The sequence below is a fragment of the Haliotis cracherodii genome, unplaced genomic scaffold (genome assembly GCF_022045235.1).
Source record: "Haliotis cracherodii isolate W230 unplaced genomic scaffold, xgHalCrac1.p SCAF_13, whole genome shotgun sequence".
Lineage (NCBI taxonomy): Eukaryota > Metazoa > Mollusca > Gastropoda > Lepetellida > Haliotidae > Haliotis > Haliotis cracherodii.
In genome coordinates, this window is record NW_027266268.1 from 13,824,676 (window position 1) to 13,849,900 (window position 25,225).

Sequence of the window (25,225 nt, forward strand, 5' to 3'; positions counted from 1 at the left end):
ACTGAAATTCAACAACCAATCAACATGCTTCTTCATTTGCCAGTTTGGTTAGATCTACATTTACAATATCACGACCTTGCATATTAGAAGACGTCACAAAGTTGAAGCTGGAAAAGACGATTTCCTAAGTAATGGGGTTCCTTATCCAAGATGTTTTGGTTGTATTTGAGGCGACATTGAAACCTGTGTGATTTTTTCACTTGTTTCAATCGTAAAAAGTACAGAATAATTTACATTGGATGTCTATTTTTGTTGTTGTGTCAATCGAATAGTTTCAAAACAAACGTATGATAGCGAATTCATCCAGGGTACTTATGTTATGATAAGAGAATGGAGACTTAATACACTGGACAATGAGGCTGTACCCACTGTACCCGATTTCATGGCCTTCTACCACACTCAGTCAAGGTGCTTTTTAGTTTACAAAATAATGATAACTGATTTAATAGGACAGTCTTTTCTTGTATGATGTGAAAACTCATACCAGAGACACAGTTTTGTCTGAATGGAACAAATTCACTTTCATGGAATGAGTTTATACTGATGTCAGAACCTGTGCATCAAGAAAATATTTTCCACCATACAGTCTGACTGAACCCCAGGTTAACGACCTGGCGGACAGACTTTTCAAATATGACATCAATAATCATCTTAGAACCCTGCCTCCTTGTGTTCCCTGGTTCCGTGTGTTCCCATGTCTCTGTTGTGTTCACCGGGCTTGTTCTATCTTCAGTCGTACTCGTGGCTACTTTCCCTCTGTTTAATGAGCGGCTCCGTACTCTCCGTCTTCTCCTCGTATCTCTGGTTCACCTTCACCACACTGTCCATCAGTCCTGTCTGAGTCAGCCTACAAAAACGTTTGTTTGTTGTTTAACGTTGTGGGTAACAATCCATGCCATAGGGGTACGAGGACACGCTATCAACCATTACACCAAGCCTGATCACCTGATACATACAACAGCACAGGTTGCTGGGGACCTATTCTAACCCCAAATCCCGAACCAGATGTCATTTTCATTATGCAATTTTATTTGGAATATGCACCGACTCGTTAGTCAAGCCAAAATATAGCTCTGAAATTCCAGCCTAGTTAGGCAGGGATCAAAACTGGCCTTTTATAGTTTGTTAACTCCCTTGCCTCGAGAAGATGCACTTTCCTACCCAGAGTTCCATGCGCCCTGTACAGTGTGATTAATTAATAATAAAAAAAATAAAAATAAAAATAAAAATAAAAATAAAAATAAAAATAAAAATAAAAATAATTTTACCAACAGTGAAATGAAGTGCTTCTAACCAATAAACCTCAGGCTAAAAAAAATAATTATCTTGGTTCTCAGGCACATTCCACATCATCATAAAGTTCATTGCACGTTTGGTTTTTGTTTCCATTTTCATTTTGTTTTGTGCACTGTGCTTGGTGCTTAAGTATGAGGATTTTTATATTTTTTTGAAAATGGAAATAAACACAAACTGTGTGGTAGACTTTATGATGATGCAGGTGGTGCCTGAGAAGACTATTATTATCTTTTAGCTGGACGAAAACATGTAACACCATTCCACGCCAACACATGTGTTTTAGACATGTTACATATAACTGCACATTTCTTGTTGAATTAGGTTCATATTATGCAGTTGTTGGATATTTGAATTTCTGCCCCCCAAATGCCTACAATGTGCAAACTTCAATGCAGTGAAGCACACGACACCCATCGAACTACAGTTCCAACTTCGGAGTTACCTCCCTTCCCCGTTAGATTTAAAAAAACTCTTTCGGTTACAATATGCAAATATGCAAATAAGCCTGTGGCAGTGGAGTTATGCTAAGACACCGATGCGCTGGAGTGTGGGGAAGATGGTACTGTGTAACATGCAATCTACAATTTGGAATAGTTCTAACTTTCTGTGATCCAACAGGAGTACTAACGTAAATAATTTGCATCCAATCCTAATTTGCATTTGTACAGGATGCAAAATATTGTGATCGGTAAAACCCTGGGTGATCACAGTGAACTTAACAATTTTAACAAGAAAAATCTATAACCATGGCAACTTACACCTCCTCCATCTCGATCTCATCGTCACTGTCTTGAGGGACCTGGAGGTAGGGGTTGTCAGAGGCGGGTCGGAACTTGTACCCAGTCACCACGAAGAAGATCAACGTGGCCAGTTCCTTGAACAGTTCGGTCAACCATTCCAGCTTGAAGGGCAGAGTGATCTGCAAACAGGTACATGTACTACAAGTTTAAGAGTTACCCTTCGGTAGTAATAGGCGATGTTAAATATTTAGGGATTGCTACGACAGACAGACAGATGGAGTGAGGGATGGTAAAAGGCAAACTTACCTTCAGCAAATAAACTATTATTCTCGTAAAATAGATGAAACACACAATCTGAAAATGAGAAAAAATGAAATTCTTGTCAGTAAATAGAAATAATCAGCAATGCAATGTGGACTGACTTACCAGGTTAGTTGATTAGGAAATTGTCTTAGTTACCAGTTCGTGAGTACATGGGTTTGGTTTCAGTTGTATCAATTATCACAGCATGTCAGCTTGTTACGGGAGTAAAACCTGAAGAGATGTGGTAAATGTTTACCATTCTGGTGAAACACACAAGTACAGGTATAGTGCTGACAAGCCTATAAACACTATCAGGGCAAATCGGGGATTCGTACTGCAAAACCATCTGTTTCAGGCACATGTAAGGGATGCAACTCTGCACAGAGATTTGCGACACCTGAGACGACTGTGCCACCACTGCCTGACATACGAAGCTTCTGAATGGAACCTAATGCAGAATACATTTCCACATCAGTATGAGTTGAGGTATTGCTGTTTGTTTCGCAAATGAGAGTAACCTGATTCCACAGAAATTGTCTGGATTTCCAAATGTCAGGATTTATTTCTTTATTTATTACTCAGGAATTTGAGTTGAGTTTATACTGACATGCAACATTTGCTTATGACATGAATGAGTACGTACCTAAGGATGGCATGTGTCTTTTATACACTACATCTAGTCTTTATTTATTGTTAAGTATGTTTCTTACAGTTACAGATTCATGTTATTGGACTATGGTAGTTATAATTAGAATGCAAGGGCAGTAACTCGCACCACACATCTCATCTGCGCATTGCAATGCGCATGTTCCTCATTTGTTTTGTTCATTATCGCCATTGCTGGTTTCCCTATATTCCTGTCATATCGTGGGTATCACACCAAGAATTAGTGACATACAACCTTCCTAAGTGAGAACCTAACAGCAAACAATTTTAGTCCGCTAGTCCTTATAATGATAACATATAGCAAAACTGTTAAAAAGGGCAAATTTCTACTAGTCCTTATGACACCTTAACTATTGGGCAGTTTGGCAAGGACTATAGGACTAGTGCCAATTTCTAACACTGCCTAACATGGACTTGAGAGTCATGGTTGGTTGGTTGGTTTGTTATTTAACGCCGCACTCAGCAATATTCGAGCTATATGACGGCAATCTGTAAATAATCGAGTCTGGATCAGACAATCCAGTGATTAATATCATGAGCATCGATCCACGCTATTGGGATCAATGACATGCATCAACCAAGTCAGCGAGCTAACCCTCCGATCCCGTTCGTCGCCTTTTACGGCAAGAAGAGTTGCCTTTTACGGCAAGCATGGGTTGCTGAAGACCTCTTCTACCCCGGATCTTCACGGGTCCAAGAGGGTCATGAGCAAACTCTTCAACGCCTAAACTACACTGTCTGCCACAGGCCCTAGAGTTGGCTTGCTGAGTGAGTGAGTGAGTTGGGTTTAACGCCGCTTGTAACAGTATTCCAGTTATATCACGGCGTGTCAACCTAATGTGGGAGGAAATCCCGAAGTGATGCAGGTCTCAGACGTTTACCACTTCAGTGAAATCCACGAGAACGGGTATGGTGCTGACAAACCTTGAAACATAGTTGGGTTGAACAGGGATTCGAACCCGCAACCATAGATTTCTGGTGTGTCCAAGGGACGCAACTCTGCAAAGCCAATTGCGGCGCCTTAGATGACTGGGCAGCCTGTGCCCCCGAGTTGGGTTGCAGAAGCATGACAGATCTCCTCAGGGCTACCCCACCCCCGAGTGTAAGGGCCCTCGGACTAACAAAGTTTATGAAATCTTTCATTACAAAACATATTTCTCTCCTCTTTAATTATAACAAATAGTTTTCCTGGTGCTGATTTAAAAGCTTGCTAGACTTCCTTTTATATAAATCTTAGTAGACACAATAACACCGAAATAAGAATACCGAAACGTCACCAAAATATAGAAGTTGTTATCCATAAATTGTGGCTACTTTGTTATCCGTCAACTTCTAAATGCCTATCAAACGATTTCTATAAATCTAGATTGGTTTTGTTTTCATAAAATACATATATTCCACAGTCAGGGAGCAGGCCAACATGGCCCCCAGCTGCCACCGAGGGGTGAATCTGGTTTCATGTCACTGTGAGCAGTATTTCAGACTACTTACCAGTATATAAAACTGTCTAAATAGTTTAAGTTTGTTGAGATTCATAGCTGCCTTGCCATCTGTGCGTGAAGCTTCCTGGAGATGCCGGATAGACCTGGAGAGGATAGTGGAGTAAGTGAGTTGGGCTTAATGCCAGTTTGAACAGTATTCCAGTTATATCACAGCGTGTCAGCTTAATGTGGGAGGAAAGCCTGAAGTGATGCAGGTCTCAGACGTTTACCACTTTGGTTAAACCCACGAGCACGGGTATGGTGCTGACAAACATAATCATGCAAACTGGGAGTGGAACCCACGATCAAATGTTACTGGCACACCCAACTGATGGAACTCTGCAAAGCAAATTGCTAATGACTGTGCCACCTGTGCTCCTTGCTATAGTTTAAGAATAACTAGCTATGAACAACCACAGATTATCTGTCCCAAATGAAGGAATGGTGCAAAGCCAGAGTCACTGGCAGCGTCTTACAGCACTCTTATGAACAACTGGTGATGTCATACAATATTGTTCTTAACAATGAGACAATGACATCATCTTGCTTCAACTGACCATTCAGCTACATCCCAGCAGATGTTTTTTTTTTTAACAATACAAGACAACTTGTTATGCCTTGAAACGTTACATGTATCCAGGTCTTAGACATCTATCAATGTGATGCACCCCAAGAAACATAACCAGGGCCATGATCACTGGTTTCTGGCCTGCCTAAGGTAGGCAACTCTACTCAGTTACTTGCAGCATCTGAGACCACACACAAATGGAAATGATGTTTTCATAAATTGAACTAACCAGACAACTGGGAAGAGGATTGCTCCACAACACAGAAGGTCAAAGAGGATGAAGATTTCCTTCCACGTGGTGTACAACACCTGTCCTTCTTCACTCTCCTCGACGATCACCCATGCCACCTGGTCCAGCACCTGGCAACACAACGACACAGCTATACAGTGTGGGATTTCTGATCTAAGGATCATAGGTTTATGTGAACTGGAAGGTTGAACCCTGAGCTAGAAGGTTTAACCCCTTACTTGCAGTGCTGGCAACACTGTTCGATGCATCACTTTATGTGAGCTGGAAGGTTTAACCCTTTACCTGCAGTGCCTGCAACACTGTTCGATGCATCAATTTATGTCAGCTAGAAGGTTTAACCCTTTACATGCAGTGTTGGCAACACTGTTTGATGCATCAATTAATGTGAGCTAGAAGGTTTAACCCTTTACATGCAGTGCCTGCAACAGCGTTTGATGCATCAATTTATGTGAGCTAGAAGGTTTAACCCCTTACCTGCAGTGGTAGGACAATAAGGAAGAGTTTCTTCTCCTTGTGACTCAGCATGTGCTTGATGAAAGCCCAGCCTGCACCAATCAGGAGGATGGTTACAAACATCAACGCTCCCCGGAATCTGGATATGACAAACATCATTATCAGTCTTTCAGCATATATCTGTTAACACCAAACACTGGATACCATAGAAACATTTTAAGGAATGAAATATGGATAAGGCCTTAATAAATTAATTACTAGATTTTTATATTTTTCTTAAATATCACGCAGGAGGCATTATAATTCTTTTTTTACAATATGTTCACGGGATATGATTACATTAACTGGCGATTCAAATGAAGCATGAATGTTTGGTAGAACGATGTATATGGGGTATTTCATCAAGAAAAGGGGGCACGGGTGGCCCAGTCGTCTAAGGCGCCGCAATGTGCTGTGCAGAGTCGCGTCCCTTGGGCATGACAGAAACCTATGATTGTTGGTTCGAATCCTGGTTCGCCCTGATTATGTTTCTAGGTTTGTCAGCACCATACCTGTGCTCTTGGGTTTCACCAATGCGGTAAACGTTTGAGACCTGCATCACGTCAGGCCTTCCTCCCACATAAGGCTGACATGCTGCGATATAACTGGAATACTGTTAAAAGCGGCGTTAAACTCAACTCACTCACTCACTCACTCACTCAAATCACAAACAAGTAAACACACAAAGTTTATTCTTTTCATCTGTAGTTTCTTGAGGACAATACAATGTTGTAAGCATAGTGAGCATGGTGAGGTTGGATGTAATAAGAGTGATATTCAGTAATTTACTTATTTCTCAGTGATGACCCAAGCAGGGAAGTTAGGTCGTCTGTTTCTCATCTCAAAATTCTATCGCCATCCACCACTGTGTGTGACATCATGGCTATTTTTAGTAGCACTAAGTGCGCACTCGAAATATTCACATATTTTTACACACTCGCTCAAATGTTATTTGATAGAAATTCGAAATTACCAAATATTATTTAATGTAATATTAATACAGTGTACTTCCAGACAGGGTGTCAGGTTAATCTACAAGCTAATTACACAAAATGTGAGGAGTAAACTACAAAAGATATGCTTTATCTTTTTTTGTAATAGTTGACTTCATCATCCTTATAAAATATTATTTAGGTTAAAATCATAATGATTACATTGACATTCTAAAGGTAGGCCCCTCTGTATATCCCATTAATGGTCATCTAACCCTTACTGGGAAAACACTTAAGTGACCAAGGACTGCATACTAAGTGGGGCTGCACAGTCCTGGATACCCCACTCTGACTCAATCTACTGACCCCGAGCGGACCAGTCCTTGTTTTATCCCATGCATCAGGCTGGGTAACAACAAATGCCATCTTTTAACATCTTTGCATATTACACGGGTAGGCGCTCTATCCACTAGACCACAGAGGCGGCATAAGGACGGTGAAAGAGTGGAATTGTCCTACTCACAAGTACACAATATAGTATAGGATGGCCCAGGTTTCTTCGTGGATTCCCGTCACCTCAATGAAATAGCTGTTCACCTGAATTATAAAAACTAACCAGTTTGGGAAAAAGAAACAATAATTCATAACAAGGAGGACAGTAGACAAACAGGTATATATTTTCTTCACTATAGTGTGCACCCAAACATAATGAGCACCCCCTTCAAGGGGAGGTATCAGTATTTTATTCTGTGTGTCGGTTTACGGCAGACACGCTTGTGTTATGGTTTATCCACAGGAGCAAAAATAATTGAAATCTTATGGCAGCGTGCATAAGGCACACTCCCCTCTAAGCTGCTTCTTTTTGAGAAAGCAAAGAGTGCGTATACGCTAGAAAATATGTAAATATGGTAGTTCATTATTTACCCAAGAGTGACGCATTAAAAATGTTCATTACTTTGTATGATTCTAAGTTGCATGATGCCTTAAGAATGCCAAACAATAATCTAATCAGGGCAGTATATGTTCAAAACTTTTCTTCTGCATGTTCTGACAATCCAGTGATTGACTTCATAAGCATTGATCGACACAGTTGGGATACGATGACATGCATCAACCAAGTCAGCGAGCCTGACCACCCAATTGCCTCTTACGACAAACATGGGTTGTTGGAAGCCTATTCTAACCTGAATCTTTGGATCGTATTAAGCAGTGTCCCAATCAAGATGAAGGTATTCTATTACCTCTCAAAAAACAGAAGGATGAAAAAAAATAAAAATGAGTGAGCAAGTTTGTTTTTTTCAACAAAATATAATATATTTTGACATCAGAACATTCAGGAATCTATTTCCTTTAATCGTATTGGAGGAATTTGGTTCAAAGTAATCACCAAAATTGTAATGGTCAGCATCTCTGTATATGTAAAGTCTGCAGTAATGCTACAGAACATGGGCTTACAAACTGGGGTGGGAAAGAATGGAGGCGTACACCTACCCCATGGAAGGCGCTGGAGAGACTTTTCACAAAGACGACAGCCAGCATGAGGAAGTGGATCTTGTACACCTCGCTCCTGTACACAAGATACACATGGTCACACAATGAGTCACCAGGTCACAGAGGATTTTAGTTTGGTTTGTTGTTTAATGCCGCACTCAGCAATATTCCAGCCATATGATGGCGGTCTGTAAATAATCGAGTCTGGACCAGACAATCCAGTGATTAATATCATGAGCATTGATCCACGCAATTGGGATTGATGACATGCATCAACCAAGTCAGCGAGCCTGACCACCCGATCCCGTAAGTCGCCTTTTACGACAAGCATAGTCACCTTTTACGGCAAGCATGGGTTGCTGAAGACCTGTTCTAACCCGGAATCTTCATGGGTCTGGTCACACAATGAGTCACAAGGCCACAGAGGAGGTAAAATAGGTGCTGCATCACAGTCACCAAAGTCATATCATGTGGGAGTGGGTGGATGTTAGTTCAGCAATATCACAAAGGTGTAAATAACTTGCAATAATCAAGTATGGACCAGGCAAATCAAGATCCATGTCACCAGGTCACAGAGGCTGCTGAGCCAATTGCCACCTTAATTGGCAAGCATGCAGTGTTTTATCTAGACCTGCTTAGAGGCAGCTATTTGGCCCAAAGTCAGCAGTATGTCAAATGCTTTGTAGAGGTGACTGAGATGGGAATCCTGGGATTTTTGTAATCAAAATTGTGAAATTGTACTGTCATCTGGTAATTTGATGAATACTTGGGGTCTGATCTGGTCTAGACAAATTCCTGAACTTGTAGTGCAAGCAAATCTGACTGGAATATTCTTGGAAATTATAACAGTTATCTGAAGTAACCGTATCCATATTCTCTACTGTGCCAATGTACTCTGTGAATCCTAACCTCCAAGTAAAGTGTCTCCAAATCATATACTCCATTCCATTGAAAGTGAACTTTAAATATGCATTCCAGATCGAAACCCCAAATAGGTAATGTTTCATGGTAGCTGCCATCTTGTTTTCCAAAGCTAATAATACTTATTTGTTTTTGATGATCTCACTGATCAGCAATAAGTTCAGCTTCATAGGCCATGTGTACAATTCTACAACAGGACAGGACAGGACAGGACAGGACAGGACAGGACAGGACATGCATGAAAGGAAGCGTTGATAACCTGCACAGACCTTTGTGAGTGATATCCCTGACACAGTGGATGAACAGCTGACCAGTACTGGGGGGCGGAGATTTAAAAACAAATTTATATGTAGCCAGCAGGCTTGCTCCTTTTAAAAGGTTACTGGCCCTTCTCCAAACTGCCTACAACAAAATGGTGGAGGCCACGAAGTGGCTGAACCTGAGGTTGCATAGCCACCTAGCAGGGCTCTGAAAAATTTAGAACTCCTCACCCCTGAAATGTTTTTTTCCTGCACTCTGAGATTTAATCTCAACTTCCATTTGCTTCATTTCATGGTGATTAGTGAGAAAGATGTTTCACACAACATTACAAAATGGCGGCTGTTTGTCATTCAACCGAGATAATCGTCATATATCTTTCTTTGAGGTAACCATTCACAAGACCTCCTATCTGCTAAATATTTTCTCATCAAAATTACATGATTCATGAGAAAGTGTCCAATAAAAAAAAATAAACATACATGAGAAGGGGTGGAATTTTGACTAGCTAGATGGGCCTTCTACTTTACATTTCAGCAAGCCCTTTGTAATCTTAACTGGCCACGGGCCAACGGGCCATCTGATATCAGAACCTCACTGGAATCTACATGAAAGTACTGTCAGGATATCACAAGCTTCTGCGGTGATGGAGATAACCTTCAATTGACAACAAGTCCGTGGGAGAAGACAGCAGAGAGGAGAATAAACATACACTGACTTTTTTATCACACCGAGCCACAAACATGCAGCGATGAAGAAGATGAGGCTGAAGGTGAAGTAGAGAGCTGGCTCGGGCATCTGTCCTGCAGACAGGAAGTTGCCGTTGTTGTCCTCTGTAATCTCCAGCTGTGGATGGAAGCAACATCATGTGTGATGACCTCATTGTGAATAATTAACATAGTTTAAGACTATGTATTATGACATATCATGCATATCTTGTGATTATGACTTTGTAACATGCATATCGTAATTACAATGAAGAATAATTACACTGATATGGTTTTACTAGGTTATTGTTACAACATGCAAGTTGTTGTTGTTTGTTGTTTAATGCCGCACTCAGCAATATTCTAGCCATATGTACCGGACAATCCAGTGACTGACATCATGACCATTGATACACGCAATTGCAACACGATGACATGCATTAACCAAGCCAGCGAACCTAACCACCTGATCCCGTTAGTCGCCTCTTATGACAAGCATAGTCACCTTTTACGGCATGCATGGGTTGCTGAAGACCTATTCTACACCAGCTCTTCACGGGTCCAACATGCATGTACCACATGTATGTCATATGTACTGGTTTAGTTAGTTTCTTGTTTTAACACCTGACTCAGCAATATTCCAGCAATAGGACAGCAACCTTTAAATAGCCGAGTCTCGACCAGATCAAATGTTTGGTATTATGAGCAACGATCAATGTCGTCAGGTACGATGACACGTGTTACAAGTCTGACAAGCAAATCCATTCAGTTGTTCTGATGGCAAATACAGGTTGCTGGGGCCCAAATCTAACCTGGAATCACCACATGGGCTGGACAATGCAATGATCTGACACCCCCTACAGGTACTTATGGGACTTACAGAGAGGTTGACCATGGACTTGGCCTTATGGTCATAGTTGTAGCAATTATGGAAGAACAGGTTATATAGCCCCTCCTCCTGCTTGGTCTTGATAGCTACAAGAAACTGCAAAAAAGAAAGAATTTATATATATAAAAAAAATTTCATGCTGGTCAAATTCCAGTCATATCCCAGACCAATATAACATCATGAAGTTTCAGTTTCATCCTCGATTACCCAGGGTATTATATCTCTATTCTATGAGGATAAATACCCTGGCCAATCAAATTTTACAGTTCTTCATATTAATGATAGAAACAAGCTTCAATATCACAAATTGATAGTGAACAAGTCTACTTTTATTGAAAGAGGCAAATGAATAACTGTATCAGCGAGTTATTCTGTTCGCCATTTGCAAAAACATGTGATCAGCTGTTTCCTGTGACGTCACAAATGGTGACCACTGTGATTGCTTCCTGTTGTTTAAAAAGCAACACGGTACACAAGGAAAGAAGCACTGATAATAACGGGCCGATTGGTATTGTCATGTTGTTTACACAAACATTTTCAAGTTGTGGGTGCTTGACTGGCATTCTCATCATGAGTTCAAAACGAAAACGCCACGCTTACGATGCTGTATTCAAACTACGAGTCGTCGCGGAGGAAGGAAAAGACGTGTTTTTATTTGTTGGTACGGTTTCTCACGGGTTCATAATTCTATATACACCGATTCACAAAATGGCGCTTCGTTGTTGATGGCAACAAAAAACGATCATAATGAGATTAAAAAAAGACAAGAGAAACAGCTTCCCACATTATGAAAGTGGATGACTGGTTTGTTAAATCTCTATTAGAAATAATAATGACTTTTACAATATAATCTGCGAGTACCAGCACATGTCTTGCAGTCCGACTTCGCAGTGTTTTTTTCACTTCCTGGTTCGGCTTGTGTGCGGGGTCCTATCATTTTCATTCGTATTTCAATGGTCAAGCCAACACCTAGGCTTATCTACGGGGTCGACTTATCCGCGGTCATATACGGTACTGTATATCGCTGTCTACAATGCAAGTTTTTGGTACCTAGGCTGAGGGGGGGTAGGAAAGGGGGGTCGTACTATGCACTTGGTAGAAGATCAATGTTTGAGGTTCCACTGGCTGTGTCAGCCAGCCAGCCAGTCTAAAGTAAGAAAGGCACGTATCCATTCAGAAAAGGTACATATTATTATAGATGACAAATATAATCAGAGTTTCCTAACTTAATCCTATCATCCACAAATCTGCTTCATCTGGGACTGGGTAGATGTATTAAGATTCTGTCATCATGTCAAATAGTGCAAGAAAATCTAAGTTGTAAGACACACTTTTGCAATACCAGAATTTTAGTAAAATCAAAATATTTTTTACATTTGTATACTTATCTTGCATTACTCCTTAATGCATTCACTGCTTACCTTACGACAACAAGAAGACAGCGCAACTGCGATGGTCTTGAGTGAAGAAATAAAGATGTTGTTTTGAAGTCCCACTTTTACATGGACCACCACTGCTGTCATGTGACCTTGATGACATGAAAAGTCACCTTCTTTACATCACCAATCACTGCCTGTGCCCGAGCTTAAAAAACATACTTTTGATGTTTCTGTAGCCAAAGCGGGGATGCAAGTCTGCGACAGGTGGGTCCTTAAACGTAGTAATACAGGATAAGTATACAAATGTAAAAAATATTCAGATTTTACTAAATGTTTTACTCATCCTGCATTACTCATTAATGCATCTGTATCGGACGGTTTTGAGGCGGGTAAACCTTCAGAAATACAGAAACCTCAATAATTCACACCCAGAAAACATCACACAAGTTGGTCGATAAACCTTGAAGCGGGAAAGTTCAGAAAAACGCCATTACGGTAGGTTTGTTTAAATATCAAACAGATTGAACATAAGAATTAAAGAGTAGTTCCCTATACATATTTAGTAATTAAGAAAATAACAGCTAGCCAACTAATTCTTTACTTACTATGTCATAGAGCCGAGGTCTGACAAATAAGATTGTCTCATATTCTTCTTCTGACCGAAATCTCAGCGACTAGCACAGGGAAGTATACTGCCTTTGATGTCCTCGAGAGCCAAATCGCTAAGATAATGACTAGCAAAAACTGTGTTGGACCTCAAAAACATCCTTCAATGACTGTTCTAACAGAACAGTTGCTGTGTAAAGCCATGGTAGAGGCTAGTGCCCAAATCTCATGAGGGTTATTCGCTCTCGAGGGATACAGTTTGGCGATCTCATAAGCATCACATCTATGTACGACTCGATCCACATGTTCCTCAGGTGTAGATACGCTGTTATTGGCTTCATTACCCGGTACTTGTGTAAATAACCATGTGGCCACTGAAATGCCAAATGGGAACACTACCCATTGGTAGTGAACCCCATTGAACTGGAACCTGAGGAACCTGCGGTCGGAGGGATGATAGGTATATGCCAGTAGGCATCCTGCAGGTCTAGACTGATCAAGGAATCGAATGCCTTTATGCTGGTTCTGAGCAGTCTCAATGTGATGAGGCGGGAATAAGATGGACGCTTCAGGTACGTAACATTCATTTAACATGGAGAGATTGTGAATCATTCTCATCTTGTCTAAGTCTTTCTTGGGTACCAGGAAGATGTGAGAATAGAAGCCTGGTGTTAACGCTGGGGTGCGTACAATCTCTGCAGCTCCCTTTACCAACAGTATGTCTATGTTGGCTTTTAATAGTTTAAATGCTTGAACTTGAGTCCCAGGTAGATAGCACTAAATAGTCAAGTCTGCGTGTGACAGTAATCTCCACCAGGGCAGCTTTTAGGTGATTCCCCATGTTGTCAATTTGACGCTGTTGGAAATCCACTTTAGTTTGGAGATGATCTAATCAGTTAGGGTTGTCCTCTGATAGATCCTGCTCTACTGCACGTGTTGACGATGCTAGTGCTGAGATTTTAATACCCATCTGATTTCCGTTTCAATAAACACAAATCTGGTATCCTGAACCTTAAGAGTGGTTGGCCTTGTAGAGCCTGTCATCCTCTGTATGTCATCAAAAGTATGAGCCTGGTCTGCTACCGCAAATTCATAGATAGGACACTCATCTTTCCTAAACTTGGGTGGCATAAATGACGGCGCAAATGTGAGCTTGGAGAAATCTTCATCCAATGACCTAGACATACCTGTCAGCATAGTGTCGGCCGGAATCGATGTAGGATCCGACCATATGGTGTCCTTTTTATCCACCCCGTTACCAGGGGAAGGCACCGATACGAGACGGTCTGCTACTTGTATGACGTGCAATAGGTGCACTGTAGACGTTAGGTGCCGGAGTAGGTGCTAAGCCGTGTGCCATGGTTGTAAGTGACGCAGGCGTCTGATACATAGGAGTAGGCATGGGCGCAGGATACAGGTGTGCAATTGTGACATCTTTCTCGACACATGACGGGATTGCTACAAAATATGTTTGTGAGTAACCTGCTTTTATACTGTGAAACTCGCTGGAGAGAGATTTACACACAATTTACTTTTAGAACTTGGCAAGCAAGTCTGTTTGCAAGCCAAACAACGTGGATGGGGGGCTTTGGAAGATTTTATTCCACGCCAATTAGGGCAGGGCACAAGCATAAGTTATGCAATTAAAGAATTGTTGAAGAAACAGGGCTGGAAAGGTGCAGAAGAACTGAATAATATTCTATCAGCAAAATGTTTTTTACGCGTTGAATGTGTATACAATATTGATATACGCAACTCAATGTAACGCCAGAGCTACTAGTATTTAAAAATACATGAATATGTTATACATATGTAGCTGGGAAGTGTAAACAATTTGACTACATTGGCAGGCAAACAATTTTAACACAAATTCAAAATGGTGGACAACAACAAACAAGTGGCGGGAAAAAAGACAGAGTCTTTTAACACCTAAATAATCCACATAAAACTACACAACATGGTGAAAGTAATATGAAATGAAAACATCCCCCTTTGCAGATCAATTTTAGAATTATAGCCAAAAACTGAAGGTCTAAATTAATCCAATTAGAAGGGCTCCGCTGAGACACGTCCTTGCTGTAGCGCAACAGGCAGTGATGTGAAGGAGGTGACCTTTCATGTCATCAATGTCACACGACAGCGGCGGTGGTCCGACAACATCTTTATTTCTTCACCCAAGACCATCGCCGTTGCACTGTCTTCTTGTTGTCGCAAGGTGAGCAGTAAATGCATTAAGGAGTAATGCAGGAAAAGTAAAAAATTTACATGGTGCACAAATGTGCATCCAGTATGCACAAATGTATAGAATAGAAAAAGATATTGTGTCCAAAGGGACGTATAATAATATTCAGTTTACAAAATTCTAAACAAGACATACAACATGTACAAAGGTCCTGTAATTCAAATACATAAAAAAAATAAAAATGTGACAGTACAGTACTCCAGGTAAACAACACCATTTCCTGACTTTACAGGACCCTTGTATTTCCTGTAATGACCCTTGAACCCCCGTTTTGTAAGTCAATGTAAAACCTGAATACTATTGCAATAGTCAGGAAGTTGTACCAATGTTACATTAGTATAGCAATAGTGTGTTGATATTGATGTGAACTTGGTGAGTGAGAATGATTTTATGCCGCTTTTAGCAATATTCCAGCAATATCACAGCATAGGACATCAGCAATGATCAGAAATAGGATTCCTATTGCATCCATGTGGGCAATCTAACATGATCCTTCTGGTGACGAGTGAATGCTCTTTCCGCTAGGCTACCCCACCGACCCAGGTGGAATAAGCTAAGGATGACAAAGCCTGGCTGACGGCATACATACTTACATGTCCAGTCAACACTCCGTCAGTTTCGTTCATTTTGAAAACCAGAGTGCCATTGGGGGACGGTTTCAAAGTACTTTTTCCTGCAGTGTGATTGGAATTTGATGGTGCTGATGTAGCTGCTGATGTAGTTGCTGATGGTACTGATGTAGTTGCTGATGTTGTTGCTGATGCTGTAGTTGGTGCATCCCCGGCAGCCCGGCGCTTCTGCCTGTGGAGAAGAGACTTGTCGGAGAGGGATTTGACGATTTGGGAATTCTTGACGGCTGATGTGTCTCTGCGGTGGAGGTTGTTGTTGTCAAGGTAGGTGTCTCGGTCAGTCTCTGTGATGAGGAGGAGGCTGGAGACCTTGTCCCCCTGTCTGTGCTTCACGATCAGCCTGGAGGAGGAGGTACACGGGTACAGGGCAAGAAATATTTTTGTTTTCAAGTGTACAGTGTGGCACATGTTTAAGGATTACCTTCCGAATTTAACATTTTGTTTTGTTTGTTTATTTGTCGTTTAACGCCGCACTCAGCAATATTCCAGCTACATGAGGCGGTCTGTAAATAATCGAGTCTGGACCAGACAATCCAGTGACATCATGAGCATCGATCCATGCAATTGATATACGATGACATGCATTAACCAAGTCAACGAGCCTTACCACCCAATCCCGTTAGTCGCCTCTTACGACAAGCATAGTCACCTTTTACTGCAAGCATGGGTTGCTGAAGACCTAGCAACCATAAATTAATTTGATGTGTGTGAGTGAGTTGGGTTTAATGCCGCTTTTAACAGTATTCAAATTATATCACGGCCTGTCAGCTTAATGTGGGAGGAAGCCCGAAGTGATGCAGGTCTCGGACGTTTCCCACTTTGGTGAAACCCACGAACATGGGTATGGTGCTGAACAAAAGAGAAACATAATCGGGGCGAACCGGGATTCAAACCCACAATCATAAGTTTCTGGCGTGCCCAAAGGACACAACTCTGCGCAGCGCCTTAGACGACTGGGCCACCCATGCCCCAGTATATTAATTGTTCAAAGCTGTTTGACTATGTATATGTTATTCAAATATGCAGCTGATCTGGAGCACTGGTACAAGACTTACTCTTTGTGCACTTGATCTATAATGAAGAAGACCATGGAGACTGACTTGTCTGCTGGAGCCTGGGATTTGTTTAGTATACAACTGTCTTCCATGTTCTCCTGAAACAGACACAGAATAAATCTGGAGCTATTCATAGACTTGAATCAACCTGGAGCCATTCACAGACTTGAATAAATCTGTAGCTAATGGTAGACACGAATAATTCTGTAGCTATTCGTAGACTTGAATAAATCTGTAGGCATTCACTATGTTCAAGAACATGAATAAATCTGTAGCTATTCATACACTTGAATAAATCTGTAGGCATTCATACATATGAATAAATCTGTAGCTATTTGTCATGTTCGCAGACTTGAATATATCTGTAGCTATTCGTAGACTTGAATAAATCTGTAGCTATTCGTAGACTTGAATAAATCTATAGCCATTCACACAAATGAATAAATCTGCAGCCATTCATAGGCTTGAACAAATATCTAGCCATTCACCGACTTGAATAAATAGCCATGCATCGATGTCTTCAGAGGGCACATGGGTTAGATCATAGTGTTCTCAACTGCAAGCTTTAGGCGAAACTTTCTTAAATTTTACGTTTTTGATCATCCACATGATTCAGAGCCTAAAGTCATTCTGATCATGCTGACCACTAAAAAAATGTATTGATTAATTTTAAATGGTCCTGTTAGTGATTGAGTTATTAGTGTCACCTAAATAAATAAAAGCTGATTTAGAAAAGTTATTGTTACCATGATAACAGATATTGCTTCAGACCTGGCTCAAGAGTTCAGTGTCAAGAACCCCTGTCTGAAAGCCCCATAGATATGATAGTCTTAATCATTAAATAATAATTGACTAGATAACATTTGCAGAACCCATGTAACAATACATCCTAATAATCCCCTTGTACTTACAATGTAGGACGAGACCTCCTTTGTTTTGCTCTTGTCCAGAGTAAAACCAAATACCTGTAATAGATCAGAAAAAAATTCACACCACGTCATAGTAACTATTATACAACAACTGATTGAAGAATGTGGTGTAAACTAACCTGTAACGTATAAGTGATGAATTCATCTGTAAAATACTAGTTTCTGATTGTATCTGTAAGTTCTCAAGCCATTTGTTCAAAAGACACAAGTTTCGACAATATGTTTTGGTTAGATATTTAGAAGATAGAATACCCATTTCAAATACACCTCCTCAACCTCAACGACACAGAACGTGTAAAAATGCCATGTTATGTATGGCATCACAGCTAAAGTAAAAAGACATATACTGTAAATCTTGAAATTAACGCGAGCGTGAATTAAATGTGAAAAATGCGAGTGATCTTTGCTTGCATTCTTAAACATCGTACAGTCAAGTCTCGTTCATCCGACACTCGGCTTTATCTGACACAAATGATGGGAACCGATTGATTCAGCGCTATTTAGTCCCGTTAATCCGACATTCTCGCACTCCGACTCCGACACACCTAATTTGCAACGAATTACCGAAATCACTCATTAATCAGTCTCGTTAATCCGACACAGTGGTCAGCGTACTCCGTGGTCATCTGCCCGCGAGTACACAACCCCGTGTTTTGACACGCACTGGCTGCAGAGATTAACTTTAACAATTAACAGGAAAAGCTATTCAAACCTGTATGTACAAAGCTATACAAATGTAGTTTACAGATTGAAGCCAGATAAATGTGCATGAAGCCAGTTTAAAATACGAACAGGTATATAAAACATGGTCGACTGGTATGTAAACAAGAAAGCATTGATGATTTCATTAATATTCAAAGCCTGGCTACTCATCTTGGATCGACAAATGCGATTGGAGTGATGCCACGTGGTATTGCTGTTGGACAGCGCCCCATCCCAAGCTACTGTCGACACAACTAATGTGAAATGTCACTTTTTGCTACCAAACACTACATCGCACATTCAGCCACTAGATGCCGGGATCATAAAGAATTTCAAGCTTTATTATAAGAAACCGGAAAAGGAAATTACACCTCGACAATGTTGATGCTGAAGAACCACAAGCCCTAGACGTCAAGCGAACAGGGGACTTTGAGAAATGTGCCTTCAAAATGTGAGAAACAGAAAACACTGACAGACTATTTTAAGTAGATGAAGCAAGTTGTTAAGACTGTAGCACTTGCATTTACACGAGGAAACGTGTTTGGTTGATGTGATATATTCAGTGAGTAATGTCTCTATTGTTACGTATAAATGGGAAAATTATTATTATTATTGCAATGTCATTAATTATAAATTAAGGAATGAATGAATTAACAACAACAATATAAATATTTCGTTTTTAATGATTTTATTACAAGGTACACACGGTTATTATCTATCGTGAAGATGTCCGATTTTCGATCACAAATCACTTAATTTCGTTAATCCGACATACTCGTTAATCCGACACAATCATGTGCAACCAACGATGTCGGATTAACGAGACTTGACTGTATTTATATCAACAATAAGACATTTTGGATAGCAGAAATACCAACTTAGACATATGCTGAAAACAAACAACTATGTATTCCACATGACTGTTTATTGAGCAGCACTTGTAACAAGTATATAAACAATGTCATTCAAACACTAATTACATCCTGTGAATTGTCACTGCTGGGGTCAAGACAAGAGTTCTACTCACTTATATCATCACTTATCACACCTGCAAGTCCAGACAGACACCACCCACGCAACAGAGAGTCTTTGTCCTTTTGCGACTGCGTCAAAGGCTGACACGAGCCAGCTCGCATGTGTGGTTTTAGCCGAAGTAATATACTCAGCCCTAATAAGCGGTGCTATTTGATTACACTATTGGATTAATGTAAGGTTGCATTAAGGTGAGGATTCTCCTGTAAACCTGACAGAGGGCATATTATTTAGATATAAATCCACTTATGCTTGAGAGGAGGGGGTGTCGCATTTATATTGAGTCACATTTTTGGCTAGGGGCCAGCAGTCGTAAACTTTTGGAGACGCATTAATTTCACAATTAACAGTATACTATTTAAAAGAAGCTAATGAACACCTGAATCTTTTTAATTACTATAGTTATTCTGTCATGGTGTTATGACAGCACCAAGAATAACCAAGGGTAATGATATTAAAGATAAACACGACAAATAAAAGGTTATATCCCATTAGTTAGACGTCCCAATTGTTAGACATTTTTCTTTAGGCAAAGAGGGAATATACCTACAGGTGTAATGGATCAGTCCTAATTAGAGTAAAGTACTGAGCAGGGATAGGGGACTCACAGCTTAGGGAGTATATATATTACAATTTTGTTTAATTAACCTAAATTACCTTACTCTCAGCACAGGTTCAATAGGCATGAGATTAACTATGTGAACTAGGGAGTAGCTTAATTGTCTTACTGTATGATCAGTTGAAGGAGTTGAGTTTAGATTATCTACTTATCAAACAAATGAAAATGATCTTGGGGTACGTATCATTATCAGTATCGATATGGCTGGTTTAAGGAAAGTAGAGATGTGTCGTCAAGACATGCAATGGGAAATGTACGACTGTCGGTGACTTTCTTCGCAATCAGTCGGAACATAACCATCCGCCTGAAGATGAAACCAGAGTGAACTTTGTCAGTAATCTTCATAAAATAGCGCGAGAAGAAACCACACAGATGCAGGCATTGTACGAGGAGCAAGTCACTCAAGTAGATGAAGCCAACATCCCAGCGATGCCATCATTTCAGAGCGTGAAAAGTGCACTTTACAGGTAAATATCATCCCGTATTTTTGACTTGGTTAGAATTAACTTCTTCTTTTTTAGGTCCCACATAACTTGTTTCGCTCTTAACCGTTTCAAGTTAATGAAATCATTATCAATATTTGATGTGACATATGTGTAACCATGGTAACAGTTCCTTTGTTCTTTTTCAGGCATCGTCACAAGACCATTCCAATGTTACCCAGGTCGCAGTCAGCAGTAGACATTAAAGACAAATGGTCAGAGACATTGTGAGAACCTGGGTGGATGATGACGCCAGATTCCCAATACGCATGTGGAACCATTTCGAAACTGATGGACCCATGTGATCATGAGGATAGACAAAATACGCATTAATTAGGATCTAAAATGGTTCAATTTTAGGGTTTAGATTACTGCACTGGTGTCTGTCATATACCATATATGTTACAACTCAAAAATCATATGGTATCAGACAGCCTCTTGTGTGGTAATCTCTATATATAATGGCAGTCTAGAAAGTGACCAAATATTGTAGAAATTTTATGTATGAAGATAGAAAAAAACAACAGTATCTTACAGGAGTCTTGGGTGAAATTCCAGATGGGAACTTGTAGGAGAACCCTGTGATCTTCACATCCAGTGTTCCCTTTTGCAGAAAACCAAATGTGCTGAGCGTGAACTGTTTTCGGTCATCATTCTGAAAAAGGGCCATCTAAATTGTATTACATGTATCACATTCAACCCACTACATGTCCTGGAAACTTGAGGATGTCTACTGGTTTGTACCATATTACCATGATTAGAGATTTTTCTAGGATTCCAAACCAGAGACCATATAATAGAGGGAAGGCCCTCTAGCCTATGCGCGAAACCATCAGTGCTACGGCTTGTACTGCGCAGCCTGTCCGGAAGCGAGCAGAAACGCGTTCACTGCAGTCATCGTTGTCGCCTTTTTTTCCCATGCAAAAGATATATTTCACAATACATATTTACACTCATGTATTTCTTAACATTGTTAACATTACAACTGAGATTTGTTTGTGCCCTAAAGCATGTCGTTGTCACTGTATTTGATGGCTGTGATCACGCTTTGTCTTTGTCCGAGAGAACAAAATGGCGCACATGTAAAATCGGCAAAAGGGCATATTTTGATTTTCAATAATGACCTCTAATTCGCAATGAAAGTCCTTGGTTACCTAGGTGTATAAGAAGGAGATATGTTAACAATTGGCTCGGTGCCATTAACAAATTTAGGGCGGATGCGAAATTTCAGAATTTGACTCCAGAAATGGGACTAAATCTGAATTTTCCCGAAATAATTACACGCCAACTCTTAATTTTCGCATGCTTTCAGACGAATGTGTTCCTATTATCGGTCCTGAATTAAAAAGTTTTACATTCATCACGATTTCCCCTTTGGCTTGGTACCAAAGTTATTAAGGTACGATCCGTAGTTTTTTTTGTATGATTTTTGGCGCAAGGCCATATTTTACGTCACATATTTTAAGTAAATTACCATATAGCAGACGACATAACATGAATTTAGTCTGTGATCAACCACATATATCGTTTGAAACATTCTACAATGTGACTTATAGTGTATGATATTAGAATTGTTTTTGTAAGACGCATATTTTTTTTACCATTGACTTCGCCATTTCTTCGTAAGTTTAACTTTGTTTCAGTTAGGCTTCTATCACATATCGCTCATATACTACATACTACAATACTACATATTTGTTATCTTCTGTAGATTTTGTCTGTATTAATCATGACTACATTTAATCAATTATTTATTTTATGCCGTGTAAATATTGATTATGAAGAAGGATTATATCGGCAGTCGTCGGGAGAGAAGTTCGAGACAACACGGTCGAAGGTGTCATTCAGTAAAATAAAAAGATGGTCTATTGTCCTTTTCTATGAAAAATACATTTATATATGTCAGAGTTTGTGATGTTTTGTTTTGTTTTAATAGTAATAGTTGCATGCCTCGTTCAAGGTTAGAGTTTAAAGTTTGTTTTTCATTGATCAGATATAAATAGAAAACTATGATGAAACAATTTTGAAAACTACTAACGTTACAACAGTTTACGATATACTAGTATATATCTGGTACTATGCTCGTTGAAGCTATATTGTTACCTGAAATACCTAATTATTTGTATGCTGAAATATCAAACTAATCGGGTAATATTAAATAACGATTGTAAAATTACAATCGTCCTCTTTGCTTTGGAATTTAACAGTAGCCTCCCTTTGAAAAAAACCCAATAAGGTTTGATTCCTTCGAAGCACATTGTTGGACGCATCGAAAATTCATTGAACAACGCTCGTAGTTTAATGTGTATTTGAAATTCATTGGAACTATTAGCATTACAAAATAGTAGCGAATTTACATGAAATAAAAACATTAATATGGCGTCATTTGTTTCTGGCTAATAGTAAAGCATTTACACCAGGCGGTGATCATGCATTTTTGCAAGTAAATCTAGTCTGGACTTATTATAAGATATGAAGTTAATCTGGAGATATATTTTGTGAACATCGGGAATATGGTGATATGTTACAAGTGTCTTCCTTGCTTCTGGATGAGTTTTATTTACACTTCCTGAGTTCCTGTGCAATTTACCGGATCGTAGTTTTCTGTGGCGTTCGTAGTAGATTTGGTATATTTGTTTATATATAATAGTTAACAATTGCAGCATAAAATGAGGGATTATTAACTGATTGTTAAAACAAATAGAATACATTATAAAATACTTTTGATATCGGAACGCCCTCGAAACCTTACGCTTGTGGACAGACGTCATATTTTCATTTCCCATCTTTTTCTTTGAGTGAAACCTTTTGGGAGGTATTTACCAACGGCTTGGTAGTGGTAACATCACTGTCATTCTATTTAGACCAAGAGTCATCCGAAACCAACCCCGGATCGAAGAGCGGGAATTCTTCAAGTGGCATATCTAGGTCCAAGACGAAATCGTCCCAGTGAATGTTGTCATCCATGGCTGTGGCGAATGTAAATTGAAATAAATGTCCCGGAAGACACACATGTTCAGCAAACAATTTGCAGCCAACTGACATGTGCTAATGAGAGATATCATAAAAAATCTTTGTAATCCGCTAAGAGACGTCCATTTATTCGATTTTCGCTGGTCGTAGTCGGAGAAATCTCGGCTAAGGCAATTAACTCTTACCCCGGATATTATGTAATATTGTTTACGTGGTTACCAGAATGGTCAGTCGTGAATGTCTGCGCATCTATTGCGCATCTGCAGCGGTACAGGGAGGTTGACAGCAGGGTGTCGGGGTGTATCAGTTACATGCCAGACCGTAGCGCTGATGGTTTATGATAAACTGTTGGTGAGGGCCGTCCCTCTATTATATGGTCTCTGTTCGAAACTAAATGCCCTTGGTAGAAAAATTGGGAAAAACATCAGAATTGTTTAATTCTGTTCAAAACTGGGACTTAAAAAATTCCTTGTTTTCATAAATTCAGGGTTTTTTTAAACTTCGTTCAAAGCAAAAATATTAAACTTAACTATAATGCCTCTAATTGTTTATTGGTCCTGTTGTCAGTGACCAATGGAGAGCCAGAAGATCAGTCATAACTATAAAAACATAACTTTATCATGTTTATGATACATCCTCGCTTCTGCTTCTGTTTATACATCCAGGAGAAAATAAAAATACCAAGCTACAGAAACAAGGAAATGCTTTTAAAATACGCGCATCGTGAGAATAGCAAAACAAAATGTTTCTATGGTGACGTCATTTGGTTATGTTTTGTGGACGTGTTTGCGACAAGTGACTTGGCCTTATAGTCTAAGGCTACTGAGTGACACTTGTCTGAAAATGTAGTGTTATGGCCAACTATCTGTATTATGCAAACAACATAATAAGAAATGTCGCAGGTCATTTTCACGTTTCGATGCAATAAGTGAACCTGAAATGACCAGTGTGTATAAATATAATCTAATAATTTGCAGATAACACATCGCCACGGGCACAAGTCAAACTGTTTACAATCCGTTCGGTTGAATTTTCACCACGAAACTGCATTTGGTAGAATAGACATGCTTCAGAAAATGTAAAATATTACCACAAGATCGTATTTCAGTATTTTCCCGTAACACAAACTCAATGAGATGACCAAAACGAGCAGCTTTTTCATTTCGAGTCTGAATATCTTCGTCTTATGCTCCATGTTGGAACATATGACGTTTCCGGTCTGGTTGATTCGTTACAAATCATTCAACTGGCTGATATGTTTCGCCATTGGCCAATCAGAATGTCGCTTACAAAAAGTGTAAAATGAACATATCGTGTACATAAAGAGTACATATTCCACAATGTACACGATATTGAGTAAATAACAGACAATTTATCACAATATGCACTACATCGTGTAAATAACAGAACTTTAAAATATATGCACGATATATAGTGTAAATAATGAAACATTTACCATAATATGTACGATATCGTGGGAATAACAGCACACGATACTCACACGTTATGGTATCACAGGTTATATTATTCGATCTATCAGCAGCGATTACGAACATTTTATCAACTCGCTATATATATATATA

General features: G+C 39.7%; 1 protein-coding gene across 1 annotated transcript; it reads right to left on the reverse strand.

The window, feature by feature from the left end:
- Positions 1-24,852, reverse strand: LOC139459656 (protein GPR107-like). Its single transcript, XM_071241261.1, has 15 exons — positions 24,733-24,852; positions 21,205-21,324; positions 17,817-17,870; positions 16,906-17,003; positions 15,815-16,190; positions 10,986-11,090; positions 10,117-10,244; positions 8,220-8,295; positions 7,252-7,325; positions 5,779-5,896; positions 5,284-5,414; positions 4,497-4,590; positions 2,343-2,390; positions 2,055-2,215; positions 1-847 (listed from the first exon to the last, which is right to left on the reverse strand). The coding sequence occupies exons 1-15, from the start codon at positions 24,835-24,837 to the stop codon at positions 730-732; spliced, it is 1,806 nt and encodes a 601-aa protein (XP_071097362.1). The 5' UTR covers positions 24,838-24,852; the 3' UTR covers positions 1-729.
- Between the last annotated feature and the right edge of the window lie 373 nt (positions 24,853-25,225).